Below are 23,767 nucleotides of genomic sequence, written 5' to 3'. Positions count from 1 at the left end.
CATAAATTGTTTGCCAGTTGCTTAATTAACCAACTTATCTGCTGCTGGGAAAAAAAAGTCCTCCTAACTGGGCAAGAGAATTACCACCAAAACCATTTTTTTTTTTTATTAGTTTTAGGCATTTTTTGTCAAGAGGGAAAAAATTCCTACACTTTCAAATGTTTGATTTAAAAAGGTGTTTCAAATACAGACTTAAGCTTCAACAGTGGCCATGTATAAATTATGATCAAGAACCCAAGCAGTCACAGCATGGGACCCAAAAAGTAGCTACCTGACAGCTACAGGGACAGCCATATATTCATTTCAGAAAATCAACCAGAATGAGACCATGAAGTCCAAAAATGTTCATTTCTAATACAGGAAAAAAGGACCAACATCTCAGAGACTTTCAGATGAACTAACGTAAGCTCTTTCCAGTCTACATTTTAGACATATGCAGCTACCGCAGGACATAATTCTAGAAAGTAGTTCAGAGAACTCAAGTAGCTGAATTTGAAGTAGAAAATTATCTATTAATGCAAAATCAAAATACTTCTAAATGAGAATGGAAAATAAGCCAGAAGTTTTTCTTTGGAGTGTGCCAACAGAAACTGTTTTCTTTAAACTAGACAACTGTTTAGAGAATTCATAATCTCACACTTGTCAATCCAGAATTGTCTGACAAAAATAATACCGGTTAGTATACTGGTAAGTAATTTCTAGAGGAATGTAAGTACTAGAACAGAATACTGTATCCATGATCAGCAGTGTGTGTTTATGCACAATTGTACAATATCATTTATTTTCTCTGTATATGTTTATATGTTGATGGTTTAGAATAGACCTAATAACTGACAGGTCAAATATTTCTTGGCAGTTAATGACCAGTTGAGTTCAGAGCCCTTAACTCCTCTAGCTGGTCATTAACTGCCAAGAAATGCTCTCCACATCTGTTACTATTGCTTAATTAAATGTTAACAATAGGTTATATTGAGAAAAGCTCACTAGAGTTTGTGAGCAGCAGCTTTGGTGGAAGAAACTATAACTATTTAATCAGAAAAAAAACAATATTTTTGTTTCTAAAATTACTCTAGATACACTTATTTCTGGGTCAGTACGTTATTGTAGAATGATGGCTGATTTCCTTCGAGTGTCAGATGAAACATCTCAGTTAAAACATACATTTACTAAAGACAAAAAGGTGTTTAGTTCCAGCCTCTGGGATTTTCTATCAATAATAACGTTGATTTTGGAACAACGTATCTATGCGAGAGTATAAACTGCTTCAGAGAACTTGAATGGGAGTTTGAACTGGAACCTTTTGAATTTTAACTATAAACCCAACGCCTTCTGTGCAATTGCCACTGCGAAGAGCATCATGAGGAGTGCTTGCTTGCGTTTGCTCAAGAAAAACAGGCACCATAACATTGCCAAGGAAGTCAAGAAGTCAAGCAGCTATCAAGGCTTCAGCAATAGTTGCCAGCATGCTTTTCACTGGAAACTACTGCTAGGAGGGCTACTGCCTTTGTGGTCCCTGAGGCCTCCAGACTAGCTATCAGAAACGAGTAAAGATCGACACCACTGAGATTGATACAACTGAGGATCAGGACAAAAAGTTAAAAACTACTCAACGATCATCTTCATTCTTTTCCTGCAGCTGGCCAGAATACCACAGGGAGCCTACTCTCCCAAATTTCATACCAACTCACCTAAGACCTCTGAGCAGTGGTATTTTTAGGGGTCTCCTTTGGCATCTGTATGCAAGTTATTCACTCTGCTCCCCCTCCAATCGCATCAATAGTTTCTCCAATCATATCTTCCAACTGCAGTTTTGCTAACACTTGGATGAATAATTAGTCCTGTCAGAATTGTAAATTGTGCTAGTGGATGACAACGCATTCCAAACTGGCCTGTGAGAAGCATGTCATCCAAACCCACCTTCAGCAGCATCAGCAAACTTCACTACTCTGTACTTGAATGTAACACCTGTCATATACATTTATCACAGTTTAACAATTGAGATATTTTTTCCATTCATTAGATTTATACAAAACAACCTTGGGAGTGATGAGGAGCATAAATCTTCAACAGGCTGACTTTCCGATTGGACCCAGTCAGCATTTTCAAAAACCATGGCAACAAACAAAACAGACATTTAAATTCAACACTGAGAATGGAGAGAAAATACATTATCCAATTCTAATCACCTGGATGACTGGAAGTTTAGATTGACAATGCAGATAGATAATCTTACCTCTTCTCCAGAAAGGTAATATGCTGAAAGCAGTCCACCAACAAAACGGATGTTCACTTCAAAAACTGAAATTTCTGCATTCTAGGGATATAAATACATGCAGTTAAAGCTTGAACCTCAGTTTTATATATGAAATCTTAGTTTCATAAGGACACAATGGTATGCTAATGAATGCTATATATAATGTATTCACAATTTCAATTCCAGCAGAAGAAATATCTTAAATTCACCATCCTTCACCTTACTTTGTGGGTGTTAAACTCCATTAATACCAAATGTCAGCACGCAGAAAAGGGAAACAAATGATTTTAAGCGTAATACTGCTAGTTTTTCTTCCTCACTTTAAAGACGTTGTACAACTCTAGCGCTGACTAGCTCTAATCAATGACATATGAGCATAAAAGATGGAATGCTTCATAGTATAAAATAGGTTTAAGAGGTTATTTGGGAGGTTGTTCCAAAATTATAATGTTATGTGAAAGAAAAGCCAAAGTCAGCCTAAAGTCCTGCCAATCTTCTGGATATAAGAGATTACTTTTTCCAGTATCCTTCCCTTTGCCCATTCTTATGTTTAAGAATTAGGACATATAGAGATGTAGAGTGGATTATGCAGTCATGACTTCACACGCCCTTGGTTTGGTCAGATGTTCAGAAGATGAGTTTAACGAGGGAAGCATTGAGTAAATCTACATGGGGGCAAGCACTAAAAAAAGTGAGCCATGAGGTAGCCAGGATTATTTTGGGAGCTCAGAGGGAGGGCAGTGATAATGCGGGGATATCCATAACAACGGTCCTGAGCTTCTTAGAGATGACAGAGTACATCTGTCATAGGCTATGGCAGACGTTTGGCCCTTTGACGAGGCATTGCGTCAGCGAGAAGATGGGTACCAGGGCTTAGTGAGTGTGAGATGAGTTCATACTAATCACTGGTGTTCCCCATGGCTAGTGAGGGTAAAGTCTGAAAGGGCCATCTCTCAGAGTTAAATGAGACCCAGGATTGCGCAGGTGGACTTCATGCTCAGTGGGGTGGAAGGTGGAACCTGAAATCTCAGACCCGAGATCCTGCCCCATCCAACCTTGTGGCCTCTGTCACTCCACCCCACACCTTACATGGGGAAGTTGTGGGAGGAGGGCAGAAATATTTCAAAACAGAGTTTAGTCAGTGGGTAGACCCTCCCTTGTCTATCCAGAATAACTGTTTGTTTTCTGATCACAGCCATGTATCCCACATAGGAACCAATTAATGCCTGGTATCAGCGAGCAGAGGTCAGGAAGTGTAGCAGCCCTCCCTGAAGTATAATTAATAAAATTGCAGCCTGCTGTTTAAGCCCATCCCATCTGTCTGCCAATCATTCAGCTGCTTGCCTGGTCATCAAGTGTCTTCAAGAAGTTTGTTGCCAATACTGAAAAATATTCTGACACACAACTTGGTACATCAGCTACATTTGCAACGTCTCACCGCTCCCACAAACCCAACAGAGGCCTGCTAGAGGACTACTCCAGTAGTCTTTAAGAGAACCACAAAACAGAAGTCTGGACACTATTTCTATCTTCAAAATTGGTTTGAGACTGTTACTCATAAGCACTCTCTCCTCCCGGGAGGTGTGCTGCCTGCCAGGAGCCAATATCCAAAGTATTACACAGGAATTGTCAAGGATCATCCAGTCCTCTTACTGCTACATCATGCTACTCTTCCATGCGAATACTAACGATACTGTGAGGTATGACTCGGAGCAGCTCAGAAGAGACTACAGGGCTCTGGGAGTAATGGTGAAGGAGCTGGGGGTGCAAGTAGTTTTCTCTTCAATCCTTCCGGTCAAGCGTAGGGACCCAGGTAGAGAGAGACACATTCTGGAGGTTAATGCCTGATTGCAAGTTACTTGGGTGGGACAGTACACATGACTGGAATACTGATATAGAAAAAAGGAAAAGGAAAAAAGGGAGGTGGTGTTGCCTTATATATCAAGAATCTATACACTTGGACTGAGGTTGAGAAGGAAATAGGAGACAGACCTGTTGAAAGTCTCTGAGTAAGGATAAAAGGGGTTTAAAAAAGGGGTGATGTCACAGTAGGGGGTCTACTTCACACCACCAAACCAGGAAGAAGAGGTGGATGAGACTTAAAAAAATATATATATATATCATTCAAAGCACAGGACTTACTTGTGATGGGGGACTTCAATTACCCAAACATCTGTTGGGAACGTAGCACAGCAGGACACAGATTATCCAACGAGTTCTTGGAATGTATTAGAGACAATATTTTTTTATTTCAGGAAGTAGAGAAAGTTACTAGGGGAGAGACTGTTCTAGATTTCATTTTGACAAACTGGTCGAGAATCTCAAAGTGGAAGGCAGCTTGAGTGGAAATGGTAGAGTTCTTGATTCTAAGGAATGGCAGGAGGGCAAACAGCACAACAAAGATAATGGATTTCAAGGCGGCAGACTTTAGCAAACTCAGGGGAGTTGCTTGGTGAGAGCCCATGGAAAGCAAGTCTAAGGGAAAAAGGTTCAAGAGAATTGGCAGTTTTTCAAAGAGACATTATTAAGGGTACAAGAGCAAACTACGTCACTGCACAGGAAAGGCAGGATGTATGGCAAAAGACCAGCCTGGCTTACCCAGGAGATCTTCAATGATCTGAAATGCAAAAGAATCCTACAAAAAAGTGGAAACTAGGTCAAAACACCAAGAGGATTACAAAGGATGAATATAAACAACAGGTATGTAAGGACAAAATTAGAAAGGCTAAGGCACAAAATGAGTTTAAACTAGTTAGAGACAAAGGGTAACAAGAAAAACATTCTAGAAATACATCAGAAACAAGACGATGACCAAGGACAGGGTAGACCCATTACTCAATCAGGGAAGAAAAAGCAGTAACAGAAAATGTGAAATGGCGGAAGTGCTAAATGTCTTTTTTGTTTCAGTTTTCACCAAATAGTAGCAATTGGACATCTAACAGTCAATGCCACTGAAAATGAAGTAGGATCAGAGGGTAAAACAAGGGAAGAAAAAGCTAGAAGTTACTTAGACAAGTTAGGATGCCTTCAAGTCACCAGGGCCTGATAAAATCCATCCTAGAGTATCCATGAAGCAGACACAGGATATATCTGAGCCATTAGCTATTACCTTTGAAAAATCATGCAAGACGCGTGAGATTCAAGAGGACTGGAAAATGACAAATATAGTGCCATTCTATAAAGGGAAATAAGGACAACCTGGGGAATTAGAGACCAGTCAAGAACAAATGATGTTAAATCAACCAAACAGCTTTCTTTGACAGGATAACAAGCCTTGTGGATAGTGGGGAAGCGGTAGATGTAAAGCTTTTGATATTGTCTTGCAACACCGTCTCAAACAAACCAGGGAAATACAACCTAGATGGAGTTACTAGAAAGTGACTGGTTGGAAAATCATTACCAGAGAATACTTATCAGTGGTTCACACTCAAGCTGGAAGGGCATATCATGTGTAATTCTGCACGGATCAGTTTTGGGTCCAGTTTTGTTCAATATCTTCCTTTATCACAAAATTGAGATAAATGATTTTACCATCAAACCACCTTCAGGTGATTCCACCACCATTGTGAATGTTTGCCCAAATGGTGATCCTCCAGTTCATTTTTTGAAACTAACAATTGCTTGAAAGTTATCAGATTTACAAAACTGCATCCACATACCTCTCTTTGCAGCTTTGTTTGAAATCTCAACTCTTACTGAATTCTTGATTCAAATTCACCGAAGCATATGAAAGAAATGAAGGAACCAGACATTTCATGGAGTGTAGCTTTAAGAGCAGCATCTTTAGTAAGATAGTTATCCTTAAGATCATTATGCCAAGATAGTTTCACCTTGGCAAAGTATGTGGATGATATAAAAATTTGTAAAGCAGAAGCAGCAGCTTTATATCTTCACCTGAAGGAAGCCTCAAACTCTAACTCTCCCTCTAAGGAAAGAAGACATTATATAAGCAGCAGGCTACTGATATGTCAGCCTTAGGAATCAGGGTAAAATTAGATTTATTGTATTGCAATATTTAAGATGTAAAGTCCTACCCATTTATTTTCCTTCAATTATGTTTATCCTACTACTCATTTATAATTTGTTCGAAGGATGCATATAAGGCAAGAGGCAAAGCTATTTCTTCTATCGGACCAGTTGAAAATTGAGATGCATATTATGAAAGAAACTTGTAAACGGGACCAAAGAATTCTAGGACATAAAAGTTTATTAGAGAATATTTAAATAAAGATGATACAAAGAGTTCAAAGCGTCAGTTGTTGGTCATTGGGGGCAACATACAGAGTATAGGGGGATGCTGGTATTTGGGAATTGGTTAGCACATAACATATACAGTCTGTAAGGTCCCCCAATGCGGGGTGTATGGTGGGTGGTATCAGGAAGCAGTAGGGAAGCAGTGAGGGTACATCGCTCATACAGTGGGTTATAGGCAGTCATGGGTATAAGTAAGTGGGCTGGGTAATGGGGACAGGATGACCCTCACATGGTGGAATCTAGTTCAGTGGCTTTAGGGCTTAGGGGATATGGTTCAGTAGGGGGGGTTTATAGGCCTCCTCCCCCCCGTGGGTGCACAGAGCCACGCCGGATCACTCTTGGTATTGGCGGTGGCCGGTGATGTGCTCTGTGTAAATGTCCCTAGACCACCGGATAGTGTCCGAGACCATCAAACGTCTCATGAGCCGTGCATAGCGACGGCCCACCCCACAGGCCCTAAGTACTCGTTCATTACAGGGGTCCCAGGCACCCAGTGCCCCGACGATCAGGGCATCGGTGTAAACCTCGTAGCCCTTTGCCCGCAGGATGTCAGCCAAGGGGGCATATTTTTCAAGTTTGCGGGCTTGGGCTTCGCGGAGGGCCGGGGTCCTGTTCTCAAACGGGATCGTCACGTCGACGAGGATGATCTTTTTCCGTTCCTCGTCCGTGACGACGATGTCCGGGCGCAGCAGGCTGTCGGTGTCGGGGATGGTGCGGTTGACTGCAATATCACCCAGGTGTGGGGCAATGACCTTCACCAGCCGGTCCTGGACAGCGTTGTGGCGCAGCTGCCAGGCTCTGGTGTGGGGTTTGCAGCTGCACAGGACGTGGGGCAAGGTCTCCAGGGCGTATCCGCACTTCCTGCAGCGCTTGTCTTGGTTCCCATGGTGGACGGCTCCGTTGAGCGGGACACAGTTCAGGCGGGCGCGGTGTATGAACCGCCAGTCGGCGAAACGGGTGAAGCTGCCCGCAGGGAGGAAGTGATTGCTGGAGTCTCACTTGCTGGTCACCTCAAAGGCCTTGCCCTGGTCGGGTTTTTTCCTCAGGGTGTCTACATAAAGCGCGTGGACAGCGGCCTTCAGTGATTTCTCCAGCACTCCCCTGGCTCTGGGGCTGACGATAGTGTTGCCCTCCGTCTCGATCCGCGGCACCAGGACTCCCAGCTCCTGCCGTTCCTCGCTCCATACCCAGCGGCAGCCCAGTCGTTTTCCCAGCCGGCGCGTGGCGTTTCGGGCGCGGGACCACAGCGAGGCGATGTCGCCCCCATCCCGCGCAAATTCGCCATCCAGGGAGCTGCTCAGGAAAGTGGCTACATCCGGGCCGGACGGAGACCTGCCAATTCACTTCTCGATGACGGTGCGTAGGGCGGCCGCTGCGACATTCTTTACCGTGGCGTCCGGGCACGTCAGGAGGCGGAAGGCGTGCGTGACGACCGCAATGTCGCAGAGGTCACCCATGCGGGGGACGTTGGCACCACCGTGCCTGTGGGCAATGTATATGAGCTCATTGCTGGCTCTCTGGGGCAGGGACAGCCACTGCTTAACCAGCTGCCGGATGGTGTTGTCTGCCCGGTTGAGGGGCACCTTTGCCACGGCGGAACCTCTCAGGACAAAGGCTATGCGGGGGATCAGGAAAGTGTTGAGGGCGTTGATCTTCTGCCACGGTGCCAGCAGGGATGCGTCGATCTTGGCAGCGTCCTGTAGGATCTCCCGGATGGTGTCCTCAGGGGTCTGCCGGACACGGACACCAGTCGGCGTGCCGAGGTGTTGGTACGCCTGCCCTTCTGCCAGGGGAACGACAGACTCGCCCTGGATCTGGAACTCCGTCGTCTGCACCGAGTCTCTCTTGCTCCCGTCGACGTGGAGGGATGCGCACTTCTTGGCGTTAAAGCGGAGATCTGTCCAGTCAGCGGCTCTCCCAATGGTATTGAGCATGTTCTGGAGCCTCTCGGGGTCGTCTGCGATCAGGACCAGGTCATCCGCATAGGCCAAGATGCTCACCCTTTCGCCATGCAGGTCGAAGCCGTCAGCGCGGTCTGAGATCGCCCGCAGGAGAGGCTCCATGGCCAGGTTGGAGATGATCGGGCTGAGGTGGCAGCCCTGTTTCACGCCGCTGTGGATCGGGATCTCGGCGGTTTCTCCTTCTACCGAACGGATGGTGGTGCTGCAGTCCTCGTAGAGTTCCCGGATCAGGCGTAGAAAGGTCTCCGGCATCCCGAACTCCCGTAGCGTGCTGAGGATGTGGTGGTGGGGGATGGACCCGAAGGCGTTGGATAGGTCGAGCCACGCTATCGCGCACTGCTTCCGTGCCCTCTTGGTCATCTGGAGAATGGTCTGGAGCAGGAAGTTGTGCTCGTAGCACCCCTCCGACGGCATGAAGCCCTTCTGGGCTGGGCTGATGGCTCCCCCGGCCGTTGCCCACTCCGTGATCCTGGCTGCCAGGCAGCTGGCGTACAGTTTGTACATCGTGGAACAGAGGGAGATGGGTCTCCAGTTGCTGGGGTCGTCTCGTTCGCCCTTTTTGTGAATCAGGACAGTCATAGCCTTCTTCCAGGAGGTGGGAGACCTGCCAAAGTGCCGGCACAGGTTAAAGATGCCAGTGAGCACGAGGCAGCCAGGGTCTCGCTTCCTGAGCAGGCTGTAGGGGATGCCATCCTTTCCGGGCGCGGTGTTCTTTGCTCTGGATAGCCTGGCCGTCACCTCTTTGGGCGTGAAGTCGGCCTCTAGGTTGCCTGTATTGGTGATGTGGGGCAGGGGGCGGAGGCACTCCGGGCGCTGCGCGTTGTTTCTGGGTTTGCTACCTAACACTCCAAGGTAGTAGCTGTAGAGGTGCTCGGGCGGGATCATGCAGTAAGACGGGGGGCCATCGAGGACCTCTCTTACAGCCTTGAGGCGGTTCATTCTGTATAGCTTCTGGATCTTGGAGGCTGCTGCCGGGTCGTAACGACGGTTGGTGTTCCTTCTTCTAGCTCCTCTGGAAGTGGTGGCCTGGTTCGGGATGGGCTGTCTGAAGGCAGGCCGGGTGGTCTCTTGGTTTGCTGCCCTCTTTGAAGCAGCCTCTTCAGATAGCTCGTGGGTGAGCCTGTCAAGGAGCGAGTCAAAGTCCTTGAAGGAAGCTGCCGCTTGGAGCTCCTCGATCCAGGCGGCCTGCCAAGGTGTGGCTGGCCTATCTTTCGGTCGCTGTTGCTCGAGTTCTTTGACCGGTGTGGGCAGTGGGTTTGCTGTGTGATCGACGGGTTGCCTCACTTGCAGCTCAGGGGGCCTTTCAGTTGGTTCCTGAGGCAGAGTCACCGGTGGGTTAGCACCGTTGTTGGTTGCTGGTGGGACTTGGTTCGGGTTGGTAGGTGTGGAGGTGGCGCCTGGTCTTTCGTGCGCAGTTGTCATCTGGTGGGTATCTGTGGGAGCACGTGACCTTCTGGTGGCAGGGATCGGCCTGGCGTCTTTTGGGGCCGTGTCGGTCCGTCCGATGATGGGGGACTGGTGGTGCGATCTGGTTGTGGTGGTGGGTCCTGTGACAGTAACCTGCTTCAACTGAAAAGGCCTTTTTGGTTAGGGTTGACCCCTCCCCTCTTCATTTTTGCAAACACCAAGAGGATGGCTCTTATTTTTGGTCCTCAGATCATGTGCCCTTGGTCTTCCTTCTTTTATATCTCCAACTGATCACTCAAAAGGGTGTGTCTGAAAAGTTGTTTAATGTATTATATTATCTTATTAGAACCCCTGAGGAGAATTAACTGGATTTTTGCTCATTTTTTTCCCTTAGGAAAAAAAAAATCTCATTTAAGTTCAGGAGAAACTGATTCTTGATGTTCCCTTTGTAAAACTATGTAGAGCAGAGGCTAAGTTATCCTCATCGGCACATATGAATACGTATTTCTCCCAACTTCATTTTGTCATACCATTCTTTTCATTATCCTCAGCCGCCTAATGCAGAATGTACCAGCAGTGCCTCATTGACTGGCTAAAGGTAAAGCTCATTTAAAAGATTTCATTCTAAACAAAAACTTCAATAAAAGTACTCATACTCTGGTTTGCTGAACTTGTCTACTGGAAAGTCTATTTTAATGCACTAGACACACTGGAAAGACTTGTCTTATCTCACTCTGGCCCTGTTCAGTGCTTTGCCAAGCAGCAGCAAATACTCTAGGAACTGTATACAGACTAAGGAAGACATCACATCTGTTTATTAAATATATAGTCTGCAGCACTGATAAGCCTGTTTTCATTGTTCAAAGCTAGCTGAAACAAACAAGAAGCACATGTGATAGAAGTAAATTGTTCTGTTCCCTTACATCTCTTTAATTAAAGAAAAGTACACAGACCTCACAAACACTCATACAATTAAAAACAAAACCTCCAAAAACTTCTTCTCAGCTACAACTGAGCATAAGGAGCGGATACAAAAAGGTATATTTCTGAAGACACTGTTACACTAGCTGCTTACAATCCATTTGCTCTGCTACAGGAAGGCATATGGCAGGTCCCTGGCAAGTTCACACTGCAATAATGATCGTGATCTGAAGAAAGTGCTATGTACTATTTGAGACAAGCCACAGAAGAGTGAAATGGAACACTGGCTGATAGAAACCTCTCACATTTGATTGTGAAGTGCAAGCTTCTGTTAACTTTAGCATAAACAAAACCTACAAGCTTTTAGGGTCTTTACATGCTAGTCTATTACTATCATTACATATTGCACTGCTGTTGCCAGATATTTTGTAGTGCAGCCAACTGTGCAAAGTAAAGGGGATATGAAAGCAAAATAAGCAAGAGCACATGGTGAAGACTTCTACTTATCTCACAATCTGTCTGACCAGAAGGACAAAAAAAAGATACCATGTTGAAAAATATAGTATCAGGCAAAAATATCTGCAGCAAGGTAAAAGAAAGATATTTTGAATGAGGAACCTTTACAGCAAAATCCTAACAAAAGCAATTTTACTGTATTCTCTTATTCAAAAAATAAAATGAAATATCTTCAGTATTTTATGTGAGTACGATGAATACATTTTAAAGTTAAGTACAATTTCAGTAAAGGTCTTTTTCAACTACAATAAAAACCATGCAGAAGAGTGAAAGCACAAACTCTTTATAAAAAGGGAGCCATCCAATCTAGCATAAACATCAAGTGGGATTATTTTATCAGTGAGCTCCACAATCGGTCAATCTTTATTCAGTGTTAACCATTAACCTGTCAGAAAAGCAAAAAAGAAATGCAATATTTACAGCTGTCAGTGTGATTTTAGTTCTGCTCCCTTGTGTATGTACCCTTTGAACTAAATGAGGCTGAGTCCTCTCAGAAAATGTATGTGATCATGTAATTGAAGACTGTATCATAATGAATACACAGAAGGGACAGAACAACAGGTTTACGATTGCACAGGCGTTTCCTAGCTTCTGAGCAATTGATTTTACAGCTTAAAGGACCTGATAGAATCCCTGAAGCTTCAGCCCCACAGCAGACAGTTCATTACCTGAAAACAGTTATAGGCTGTCATCCCATAGAGGAGGAAGGACGACTGGGTCCAGGTGCTGGGGGAGTCAGTGGTGGGCAAGTCAAGGCCAGCCCAGACCAAAAGCATTCGTCCTCTGACAAATGACAAAGGTTTGTTGCATACAGAAGCAAGAGTTCTCAGAAAAAAAGGTTGCAAGAATTCTTTACAATGGAAAGTGTTAGGCAACCTGAATTTACGGATCAGATCCCTCTAGTATAGGGATACATTGCGACCCCCTTCTGACAACAAAAATTATTACATGACCCCCAGAAAGGGAGACTGATGTCTAAGCCCCACTGCCCCAGGTGAGGGAGCCAGAGCCAAAGCCTAAGGGCTTCAGACCCAGGTAGGAAGCCTGTAAGCTGGGCTCCACCTCCTAGGGCTGAAGTAAGTCTAAACCAGCCCTGGCATCCCGATCCATACTTTGAGAACTGCTGATCTAATACCAACATAAGGAGCAGATCTGAAGACAATCACTGTAGAGTGAATTGTGTAGCAGAGATTTAAGAAGTACAGTACTAATTCTCATGTATTTCTACAATGATTGAGTTTTACACCAACAGAGTAACATGGATGTATTCCTGCTGTTTTGGAAGGGAGCTAACCCCGTGGGCTGTTAAGGCGAGCAGATATATCTTAGGCAAGAAAGTATGAGTCTCAATTGTAGAATATAGCATTTTCTCTTTACATGTTAACCTTGCATCGTCTTTGAATCCTTTGGCCTTTCCTTCAAATATCTGCACAACCTGCTTCCTAACTTTGGTCTGCCAAAGCAACATGCCTACTTCCCCCTCTTTGTCACCTCCTCTCTCTGCACCTCTTCCATGCAACATGCTGCAGCTTCTTTGCTGACCTAGTCCCCGTGGCTCCCACTGTCTTTTCTGATATTGATGGTCTTCATTAAAGAATGACTGGGAGGAAATATTTCTTTCAAGAAGTAATTAAAACAATACATAGACCTAGAAGGCATTTTTACCACCACCAAGGTTTTGTTTGATTAGACTCATAGACTTTAAAGGTCAGAAGGGGCCATCATGATCATCTAGTCTGACCTCCTGCACAATGCAGTCCACAGAATCTCACCCACTCACTCCTGTAACAAACGCCTAACCTATGTCTGAATTATTGAAGTCCTCAAATCGTGGTTTAAAGACCTCAAGGTGCAGAGAATCCTCCAGCAAGTGACCCGTGCCCCACGCTGCAGAGGAAGATGAAAAACCTACAGGGCCTCTGCCAATCTGCCCTTGAAGAAAATTCCTTCCCAACCCCAAATATGGCGATCAGTTAAACCCTGAACACGTGGCCAAGACTCACCAGCCAGCACCCAGGAAAGAATTTTCTGTAGTAACTCAGATCCCACCCCATCTAACATCCCATCACAGACCACTGGGCATACTTACCTGCTGATAATCAAAGATCAATTGCCAAATTAATTGCCAGAATTAGGCTATTAGATTGGCTTGTCCATCCTTCATTTGCTTGTCATCTATTTAGATCAGTGGCAGCCAACATGCAGCTCAAGGCTAGGTCACTAGAGGCTTCTGAGACTATAAACCAGAGGTGAAAGGAGAGTAGTAGTAGTTCTGGCTGTGATGTCCCCAGGGAGAAAAGGAGCTCTAATGACTCTTCCTCAACCCGGCCGATTCACTGAGGCTAACCACAATTAGAGCAGCTGGAATCTGAGCCTGGCGTGTTGCACCACATAGGTGCAAGTAGCCATGTGTCCCAGGAGTTTCAGGCAATTCCTTGCTGTGGTGGTGGGGAACTGCCTAAGACTTCAAATGAGATCACCCAGGCCTGGAACCTTGCTTCCAGGAGGTATGCCCTGGCCTGTGTCGAGTCCAGTACCATCCCTATAAATTCTATCCACTGAACCGGGGACAACGTAGATTTCCCCACATTCAGGAGAAGGCCTGGTTCACTGAACTTCGTTCTTATGAAGTTGACTTGTACCTGATGCCTGTGTAGGAACGTGGCCACGACCACTATACACTTGGTAAATACTCGAGGAGCTGTTGTTGCTCACCACAAACTTGAGGTACCTTCTGTGGGCTGGTGTGACTGCTATATGAAAGCATGCATCCTTCAAGTTGAGGGCAGCATACCAGTCCCCTGGATCCAGGGAAGGGACAATGGAGGACAAAGAGACCATGAGGAACTTCTTTATAAATCTGTTGAGCTCTCACAGGTCTAAGATAGGCCTGAGCTCACCTTTGGCTTTCAGTATTAGGAAATATCAGGAATAGAAGCCTTTGCCCTTCGGCTCCCGAGGAACCACTTCCACTGCTCCCAGCTATAGGAGCAAGTGCACTTCCTCTATGAGGAGTTTCTCAGGAGAAGGGTCCCTGAAGACAGATGGGGAAGGAGGGTGGAAGGGTAGGAGGGCCAAGAATTGGAGAAAGTATCCCCTTTCTACTGTGCGGAGCATCCATCGGTTCGATGTTATTTGAGCCCACACAAGGTAGAAAGGGGACAGTCAGGACAAGAAAGAAAGATAGGTTGGATCCAGCAAATGAAGTGGTGCGCCATCCTCGTGTGCCTGTTTCTGGCCTGAAGATGACTTGGATTGGTCAGAGCCCTGGCCTGAGGACAGGTGCTGTCTTTTCCTGCCACTCCTGTTCCTCCTCCAGGAATCGTCCGCGGTTCTGGGTTGGTAGAACCACGGAGGGGTTTGTGGCCTGAAGTGCTTCCGATCTGGGGTCTGACTGGGGCTGGAGCGCAGCCTCCATAAGGAGGACTTTAAGATGTGAGTCTTTGTCTTTCAAAGTCCTAAGGTGAAACTCATGACAGATCTGGCACCACTCCTTCTGGTGACGCTCCCCGAGGCACTTTAAACACAAGGTGTGCAACTCCAAAGGGTGCCCAGGCTGACCCGATGGATGATGCTAGGGGAAAAATCTTCTGGCTGCCATGCACACGCACACACTTGATTGGAATGGACATGAACAAGCACTCTAAGAAAGACTAGTCATTAGTGTTTTTGTGGAAGACAGCCTGTGATTAACCCTGTACCAGATTGGTAGGAACCAATAACTGCAGTGACAACATGTTCAGGCCCTCTGAGGGAAACCATACAATACTGTTTCCCTTAATAGCCCTTTGGGATGACTGAGGAGAGCTGAGCCTTGTCCACCCTTCTTCGGTCAGAATGAGTAATCGCTCATGACAGATCTCAGGAAGTAGGGAAGGATTTACCAGGGAAAAGCCCCCTCGTTAGAAAAACTAGGGCAAAAAGTTTGTGTCTTTAATCCAGTTCACTCACTAAAAATGCCGTACATGGCTAAGGCTGCTATAAAAATAACACTGATGGTGACAGACTGTTGCTTACAATTTTTCAATAGCTTGGCGCATTTTAAACCAAATACCAATAATTATGTAAATAAAACCCTGTTCATACTTCAACTACTAAAATTAAATTACAGTGTTTGCTATATTACCAATCAAAAATATTACACACTTGTGGCATAACTGACAAACTAGATATTATACAACTAATAAGAAGTCAGTATAACATCCCTTTTTACTCATAACCGTTCAATCCCCAATGCGCACATTCAGAACTTCCATTCCATTCATAATATTTTATTTTCATGCTTGTTTTCCTTCCAATAGACTTTGATGGGAGAACAATTTATTACACCCCATGAAAAATGTATCTTAGGATCTCCCCTGACCTTTCAAAATACTTTATTTCTATTCATCTTCAAAACCAAACAAAAGAAAACCAATTTTAAGTGAGACATTTAAAGTACACCAACTTGAGCCTATTTTGGCAAAACTACTAAACAAAATCTAATATTAACAAGATATTTTCATCTGCTAGTTTTAACTAAACTTCAGCATAGATGCCATTCTCCATTTAATGAATTATCTCAGAACAAAAGCAGCCCTGTTTTTAAAGGAAGTAATTTTACTGAAGATTGCTATATTACTGGGAAAACTAGAAGATGGTCTAGCTAAAAAAGACTAATGGGAAATGCCATAACTATAGACAGAATTCAAATCATTGAGTATACCAAGAAAGTCAGTATTCACCCTCGGAGCCAAATTGGTAGAGAATTCAACAGCTGGCCTTCTCAGAAGCTTGAGAGTGTATTCTGAGCAATAAAAACAAACTATATTTGACAAATACCCTTATTTGGTTTTACAGTCTCAGCTCCACTAATCAAACAATAATTTCATACAGTTCCTCACACACATTTGCAAAGCTCAAAGTGGCTGCGTTAATAAATTTGGTAACAGTAAGACTATCCAGTGAAAAACAACAACCTAAAACTAGCCAAATAAAACAGATGAACATCCTTAGTTGTACAAGCTTATAGAAAGCATCGTTTAATTTAGCTAAACGATGTTGCCATACTCTGATGATGGCGGCCATATAGATACCTAGACAAAGAGAGATTAAGAGTTTTGCCTCAAAGCCATTTTTAAGTGCTATATGTTTCTTCATCTTACCCTTGTTTACCAGGTTATGTATGTAAAGAAAACAAAATTGATAGCTGTGGAAAGTGAAATGGCAGACTTCTAAAACTAAATTTGTAGAATGTTAGTCCAGGACTTCAAATGAAGACTTCAAGTATACTTTTTTAAATAGCTACCTGATTAATCTTCTTTCTCTGCAGCAACTAACTGAAACTGTCAGATTAATTTTGTAGCTGTACCACTGCACTTATAATAAAAAAATAAATATTTTGCATGGGTAAAAAGACAGTTATTAAAAATGTCACAGAAATTTAATATACAAACAAAAAGTTAAGGAAGAAAAGGCAATAAAATGTTAACTATGGCACGATAATATGATAAAACATTTCAGCAGAGATATACAGACATGTGAAAGAATGGAGCCTGTTCTGTTTTTCACTCACTGTAAGTGCTGAGCCGTTAGTGGTATTTGGAGCTAACCTAAATAAATTAAAGTTAGTGTTATTCTAGTATGTTTATTCAAATTTAGTTTTCTAACGCCACTAACTCACATTTAACTCCACAGCTCTAAAAAACCTACTGGTGAAGAATGGTTCATGCTATGGGTGCCTACTTTCATAGAACGTGCACTAAGAGTGCCTTCTTGTGATTTAGAAGAAGAACAGAATTCCAAGAAGTGGAGTAGTGTCCATACAGCAAGCTAGTTTGCAACAACTAGTCTGTGCCATTTCTATCAAGATAAGCCCTTAAACCCAAGCTTGTTCAGTTTCATGTCATGGGATTCTCCACTTCAGTTGTCTTATCAGTACGCATAAAAGTGCATAACTACACTGACAGTTGCAGTGTATATTAAAGTTAATACCTTTCCCTATAATTATTTGTAGATCATCATCTTGCATCCCGTACAGAAACAGACTAAAGTTTTTAAATTTCTAAAGTTGACACACAAGTTATAGTGAGATAGTGGATTCACCAAGGGCAAATCATACCTGACTAACCTAATTGCCTTTTATGAGGAGACAACTGGATCTGTGGATTGAGGGGAAAGCAGTGGATGTGTTATTCCTTGACTTTAGTACAGCTTTTGATACGGGCTCCCACAGTAGTCTTGCTGGCAAGTTAAAGAAGTATGGGCTGGATGAATAGACTATAAGGTGAATAGAAAGCTGGCTAGATCATCAGGTTCAACGGGTAGTGATCAATGGCTCCATATCTAGTTGGCAGCCAGTATCAAGTGGAGTGCTGCAAGGGTTGATCCTGGGGCCAGTTTTGTTCAATATCTTCATTAATGATTGGAAGGATGGCACGAATTGCACTCTCAGCATGTTTGCAGATGACACTAAACTGGGAGGAGTGGTAGATACACTGAAGGGTAGGGATAGGATACAGAGGGACCTAGACAAATTAGAGCATTGAGCGAAAAGAAATCTAATGAGGTTCAACAAGGACAAGTGCATAGTCCTGCACTTAGGACCGAAGAATCCCATGCACTGATACAGACTAGGGACCGAAAGGCTAGGCAGCATTTCTGCAGAAAAGGGCCTAGAGGTTACAGTGGACGAGAAGCTGGATATGAGTCAACCGTGTGCCCTTGTTGCCAAGAAGGCCAACGGCATTTTGGGCTGTATAAGTAGGGGCACTGCCAGCAGATTGAGGGATGTGATCATTCCCCTCCATTCAACATTGGTGAGGCCTCATCTGGAGTACTCTGTCCAGTTTTGGGCGCCATACTACAAGCAGGATGTGGAAAAAATGGAAAGAGTCCAATGGAAGGCAACAAAACTGGTTAGGGGGCTGGAACACATGACATATGAGGAGAGGCTGAGGGAACTGGGATTGTTTAGTCTGCAGAAGAGAATAATGAGGGGGGATTTTGATAGCTGCTTTCAATTACCTGAAAGGGGGTTCCAAAGAGGATGGATCTAGACTGTTCTCAGTGGTACCAGATGACAGAACAAGGGAGTAATGGTTTCAAGTTGCAGTGGTGGAGGTTTAGGTTGGATATTGGGAAAAACTTGCACTGGAGCGTGGTGAAGCATTGGAATGGATTACCTAGGGAGGTGGTAGAATCTCCTTCCTTACAGGTTTTTAAGGTCAGGCTTGACAAAGCCCTGGCTGGGATGATTTAGTTGGGAATTGGTCCTGCTTTGAGCAGGAGGTTGGACTAGATGGCCTCCTGAGGTCCCTTCCAACCCTGATATTCTATGATTGCCAAAGGTTCCCAGTAGCAACTCCTACTAACTGTACTGTGAACTTCAAGCATTCAGTCCTTTTGGAAAAAAAAAAAAAAAAAGTTAGATTATTTCGATTTAGGAGTCAACTTTGGGTACCATTTTGGCCTAAAACTGTATTGTCAGTCAACTAAAATGCGCTTTTTGAATGTACTTGATTTTTTCACATCTATGAAGTAGCTTTGACCAGTATATTAGTTCAGGAAGAGAAGCTGACTTCACAGAAGCAGTGACAGGCCAGTGTCCCTTTCCCTTCCACTTAGATAGTCCCCTCCTAACACATGTCCTCTCAAAAAATACCCCACCTCCCAAAATTGTGTCACTAACATGCCATTTGTGATAATTCCATTCATTGTGACTATAGGTTACACCAGGGGTCAGCAACCTTTCAGAAGTGGTGTGCCGAATCTCCATTTATTCACTCTAATTTAAGGTTTCACAAGCCAGTAATACATTTAAACATTTTTAGAAGGTCTCTTTCTATAAGTCTATAATATATAATTAACTATTGTTGTATGTAAAGTAAATAAGGCTTTTAAAATGTTTAAGATGCTTCATTTAAAATTAAATTAAAATGCAGAGCCCCTGGGACCGGTGGCCAGGAACTGGGCAGTGTGATTGCCACCGAAAACCAGTTTGCGTGCTGCCTTTGGCACCCATGCCATAGGTTGCCTATCCCTGGGTTACATCTTTGTCTCCTATGTCACCTTGCCTATTTATATTATATGCTTTATGGGGCAGGGATTATTTATTAGTCTGTTTGTACTGTGCCTAGCACAACAGGGTCTGTTCTCAGATCATCACTATGTACTAGCAATTAATAAAATAAAAATAACCCTCAATACTTACCACATTGAAATCTAAGTTCTTTTCTACCCATTCCTTGGCTTCCTTGAATTCATCTTTCATTTCCATGATATACAATGTATCCAAGGCATCTACTATTGTTGCTCCTTGAATGTTACCTGAAAACACATGGAAATATAATTATACACACTATTTCTTCAAATAAATCTGGTTAAAAATAAATTAACATACAAACAAGTAAAAAAGTAGTTTCTAGTCAGTTCATTTTGATTCTCATGCCTGAGCAAAACACTAAAGTTTTTGTTTCAAATACTGTAGGGGAATGTTTATGTTTCATTGACTTTTCTACTGGATTGTGGCGAGGGGAGGAAGTGTGTTTTATACTTCGGCTGGGAAGGATTAGATTTCCATCCGTAAATGTCATGTCAGCAAATGTATTTCACTACAAACACAGAAGCTGATGAAAAACATTTCTTTGGGTTGCAGAAATTTACAGATTGGCAAAATAAGAAAAATGCTGCTTGAGAGCTTAGTTTGATTTAAGGATATTTACTTTGTATATTTTTAAATGCGATGTTGACAATTTTTTGTTTTAATGGTTATAAAATTAACTTTTTGAATCTGTGTCTAATTTCATTTAGTTGTCTCACCTCCTGCCCCATAATTTCCCACAACCGTGAAGTTTTGAATTTGACAAAAACTAAAAAAAAAATGCTTAAACACATCGTCCATTGAAATTTTTTTTAAATCACATTCTGCCCAGCCTACTTGTATTGTACACACTAAAATTTAATTGATAGTGTCCTTTCAAGTAGTAACAAGCTTTAACAATATTTTTCCACGTATAAGACCGACAAAAGTACATAAGATCTACCACCACTGTAATACCAGTGAATGTCATAGTTTTGAAGATTAATTTCAGAGTCTTTTTTTGGGTTGTCATTCAGTCAGTCTGTGTCTTGCACACTCAGTACATAATACTAAACAGACACTGAGGATCTTAAAACACTACTGATGATTTACTAAGTTTGAGAAGATCAAGAGTTAGAAAATACTGTTCTCATTGTCTAGGGTCACACAGGACTGCTTGACAAAACAAGGAATAGACCCTTGAACTCGTCTTCTAATCACGTACTGCAATCAAAAGAACATCCTTTTTTTAAGTGAATTTTGTTTATATTCCACTTGGCCCTGCCTGGACCTCAAGTGACCGCACCTACTATTATTTGTATTACTGTTCTGAGGAGCCCTACTCATGGACGAGGCCTCACTGTGCTAGGCACTGTACAACAGAACAAAAATACAGTCTCCACCACACAGAGCTTACAATCAAAGTGTAATGCCAGAGACAAATGGATACAGACAGTTTTTTTCCATCTTTGTCTTCAATTAAGTGTGCATGTCAACCAGTTTATCTTCCAATTCAAAACCAAAAGAGGTATTAGATGCTATTTCTAGAACTAGCGCTGGTGACTCGAAGACTGCAACTCTCCTTCTTGATTTTGGGGATTTAAAGAAATCAGTTTATTACAACTTTCCATTTAAAAAAGTATCTATCCTGTTTTGTCGCAAAACAAAATACATCACCAGTGTTTAAAATCTTATACTGACTTTTCCCTGAAGATTCATGAACCAATCACACTAGTGCGGGGCTGGTGAGGCAGGGGCAGGTAGCCACCAGAGATACTTGCTATTGGCTTTAGGTTGTCTCAAGCTTCCTCCAAATGGAGTGTACAGTCTGAATAAATTCCATCACAGCCATAGCCAACACACTGAGGACACCACAATGGCACAGCTTGTGTCAGGCTCGCCAGCCCACACATTCACCTGCAAAACACATATGCTTAGTGTCTGTTCACAAGGGCATGGGGACAACTGCTCAGATACTCTATGGAGGAACTGATATGTTGATTGAGCACTATATAAAAACTTGGATCAATAGAAAACCTAAGCTAAGAATAAAAATCCCTTTTAAAATTTGAATATTAAACAAATTAAGACTTGTAGTATAACTGATCCAACTGTTGGCTCCCGAGTGTGTGTTCGTAAATCTTACTCCTCCACAAGATCTTATGATGGGCAAGAAGTTTGGCAGGAGCCCAAACACTCACGAAGCAAGAAACAAGGTCAGTTCTGCTATCACAGCAGGCTTGCCACACATGCATGCAGTTCAGTGCTTGCTGCAATTTATTACTGCTGTTATGGAACTTCTGCTTTTAGAATACTGTGTTTTACATGATTACCGTCATTAAAAATTATAGATAGAGCCAAGATGAGAGGAATTCACGAGAAGGGTAATACACACCACACCAAATCAAATCAGAAAGACTCAGTGAACAAAGTACTTGTAGAACAGAAGAGGGCTTAAAATCCTGAGAAACAGTACTGGAAACTATTAAAATGCTTACTGGAAAACTAAGAGCAAAAACAGAACAACAAGCATTTCCAAGGGAAGACACTGTTAGCAAAGGATGTAAAAAAAGTTAACAGACTGAGGAAGCAGCTCTATAATGCACAATACCCCTTTCTCATAAATTCAAGCAGACAGTGTCCCTTTAACTTAGTAAAGTAACGACTATCTTTTTGTTCTGTTTTGTACAGTGCCTTTCGCAATGAGGTATTGGTCCACGATTGGGGATCTTAGGTCTTACAGTAATACAGATAATAGCAGTAATAATAAAAGCAGCATTCTAGTCTCAACTTCCACTGATAACATCTCAAAATGTTATTTTAGTCTCAAACTGTTTAGATGCTGCTTCTTAGCAAAAAAGAATTTTAGTCGATAATAATCACACTTATTTTAAGCCACATTTACTCAGTAGTTTAATATTTATATTTTAGATTTATTTTCATTTACATATGTGATCTAATTGTGTGTTCTATACAGAAGCACCTAGATGTATTGGCTAACATTTGAGAACACTAGTTTGCTTGTGAATTCATCTTGCTGAGTCAACAACAGATACATATTTCTAAAAATGTAGTTATTTAGTTGCCAGTGTAACTTTAACACTGGCATACTGTTTTTGAAATATTTACCACCATATAAATAAATCAGCAGTGTGGATTTGTACTAAAGACTATAAAGCAACACTATTTCTGTGTTGAACTGCAGTACTAAATGCAGTTTTGGTTTCCTGTTTTAGAAATTAGAGCTTCAGGTCTCTTGCTTATTCATGAAACAGATAAGCAATTTGACTCCTTGTACAGAAATGACAGAGCTGACAATTTTTTTTTTTTTAAGAGCACTGTTTGAAGAACACACTAATTCTTCTATTACTACTTACTTGTGACACCTTACGTTACTGTAACTGGTTATAGGAAAAAAATTTAACTTCATTAACTATCTTTGTGCATTTCTCAGAACTGTGTATTTACCCACTTGTACTGTGATGTTGATTGCCAGCTGCTAATCTACTCCACTTCACCCTGAATGGTCTCTTGCAACATATGTTAACTTATCATCTATGACACTTTACCATTCCCTAAAAAAGAATGGTCTTTTACCAACAGAAGTTGTATCAAGAAAAGATATTACTTCACCCACAGCTGTATAATATCCTAAGATCAGCATAGCTATAATACTGCCAATTCCCACTCCATGTCAGGCACTAGCATAACTTCACCTTAGACCTCCACTCAGAGCTCATGTCCACTCAGCCCTAGGGCCTGCAAGAGGATGTTTACCAGTAACAGTACAGCAGAACTGCTGCTGTTTCTGAGGTTTGAAACCAGAAGGGCGTCTCCTCTTCCCACAACCCCTGCATGGAGCCCCTGTCTCATCATCAATTCAAGCTGACAGTGTCCCTTTAACTTAATAAAGTAACTTGTGCTTATCTAAATCCAACAAATGTCCTTACAATGTAAAGTATGATACAAAACGCAAGACATTGTACACTAGTGGTAGCTGCAGGACAGCAGTTCAGGAATGATACACTATGATCTAAGTCAACAAAATCATACAAGAAAGCAAGGGGCATGCTCAGGAACTCTACTAGGAAACATAGATAAGCGGATACATCATATGTTATGGTTCTAAAGACATTTAATAACCAAGTACTGTGAAACCTGCTTACAGTGAATTCTGTAGTAGTTCAGCTCCACTTACAGGGAAAAAAGAGTTTGCATCTTGATTTCCTTCTGTGCATTTCGAAGGACTTTTCCTCTGCTTGCATTGCATCACCTCTCCCTCTGTTAATCCTCTTGTAATACAGCTAATGTTTTTAAAGTGGTGGTTTTCAACTTTTTTTGCATTTGTGGCCCCCTAAACATGTTTTGAATGGAGGTGCAGACCCCTTTGGAAAT

General features: G+C 42.7%; 1 protein-coding gene across 1 annotated transcript in view; it reads right to left on the bottom strand.

The window, feature by feature from the left end:
• The window catches only part of MAN1A1 (mannosidase alpha class 1A member 1), a 213,291-nt gene that overhangs the window by 116,826 nt on the left and 72,698 nt on the right, over positions 1-23,767 (bottom strand). The window contains exons 3-4 of the mRNA XM_050949612.1: positions 19,505-19,620; positions 2,234-2,314 (exon numbers count right to left, since the gene is read on the bottom strand). Coding sequence (XP_050805569.1) covers positions 2,234-2,314; positions 19,505-19,620 — 197 coding nt within the window. The remainder of the gene's footprint in view (positions 1-2,233; positions 2,315-19,504; positions 19,621-23,767) is intronic.

Source organism: Gopherus flavomarginatus, chromosome 4, assembly GCF_025201925.1.
Source record: "Gopherus flavomarginatus isolate rGopFla2 chromosome 4, rGopFla2.mat.asm, whole genome shotgun sequence".
Taxonomy (NCBI): Eukaryota; Metazoa; Chordata; order Testudines; family Testudinidae; genus Gopherus; species Gopherus flavomarginatus.
This window is presented reverse-complemented; position numbering and strand designations above follow the sequence as displayed.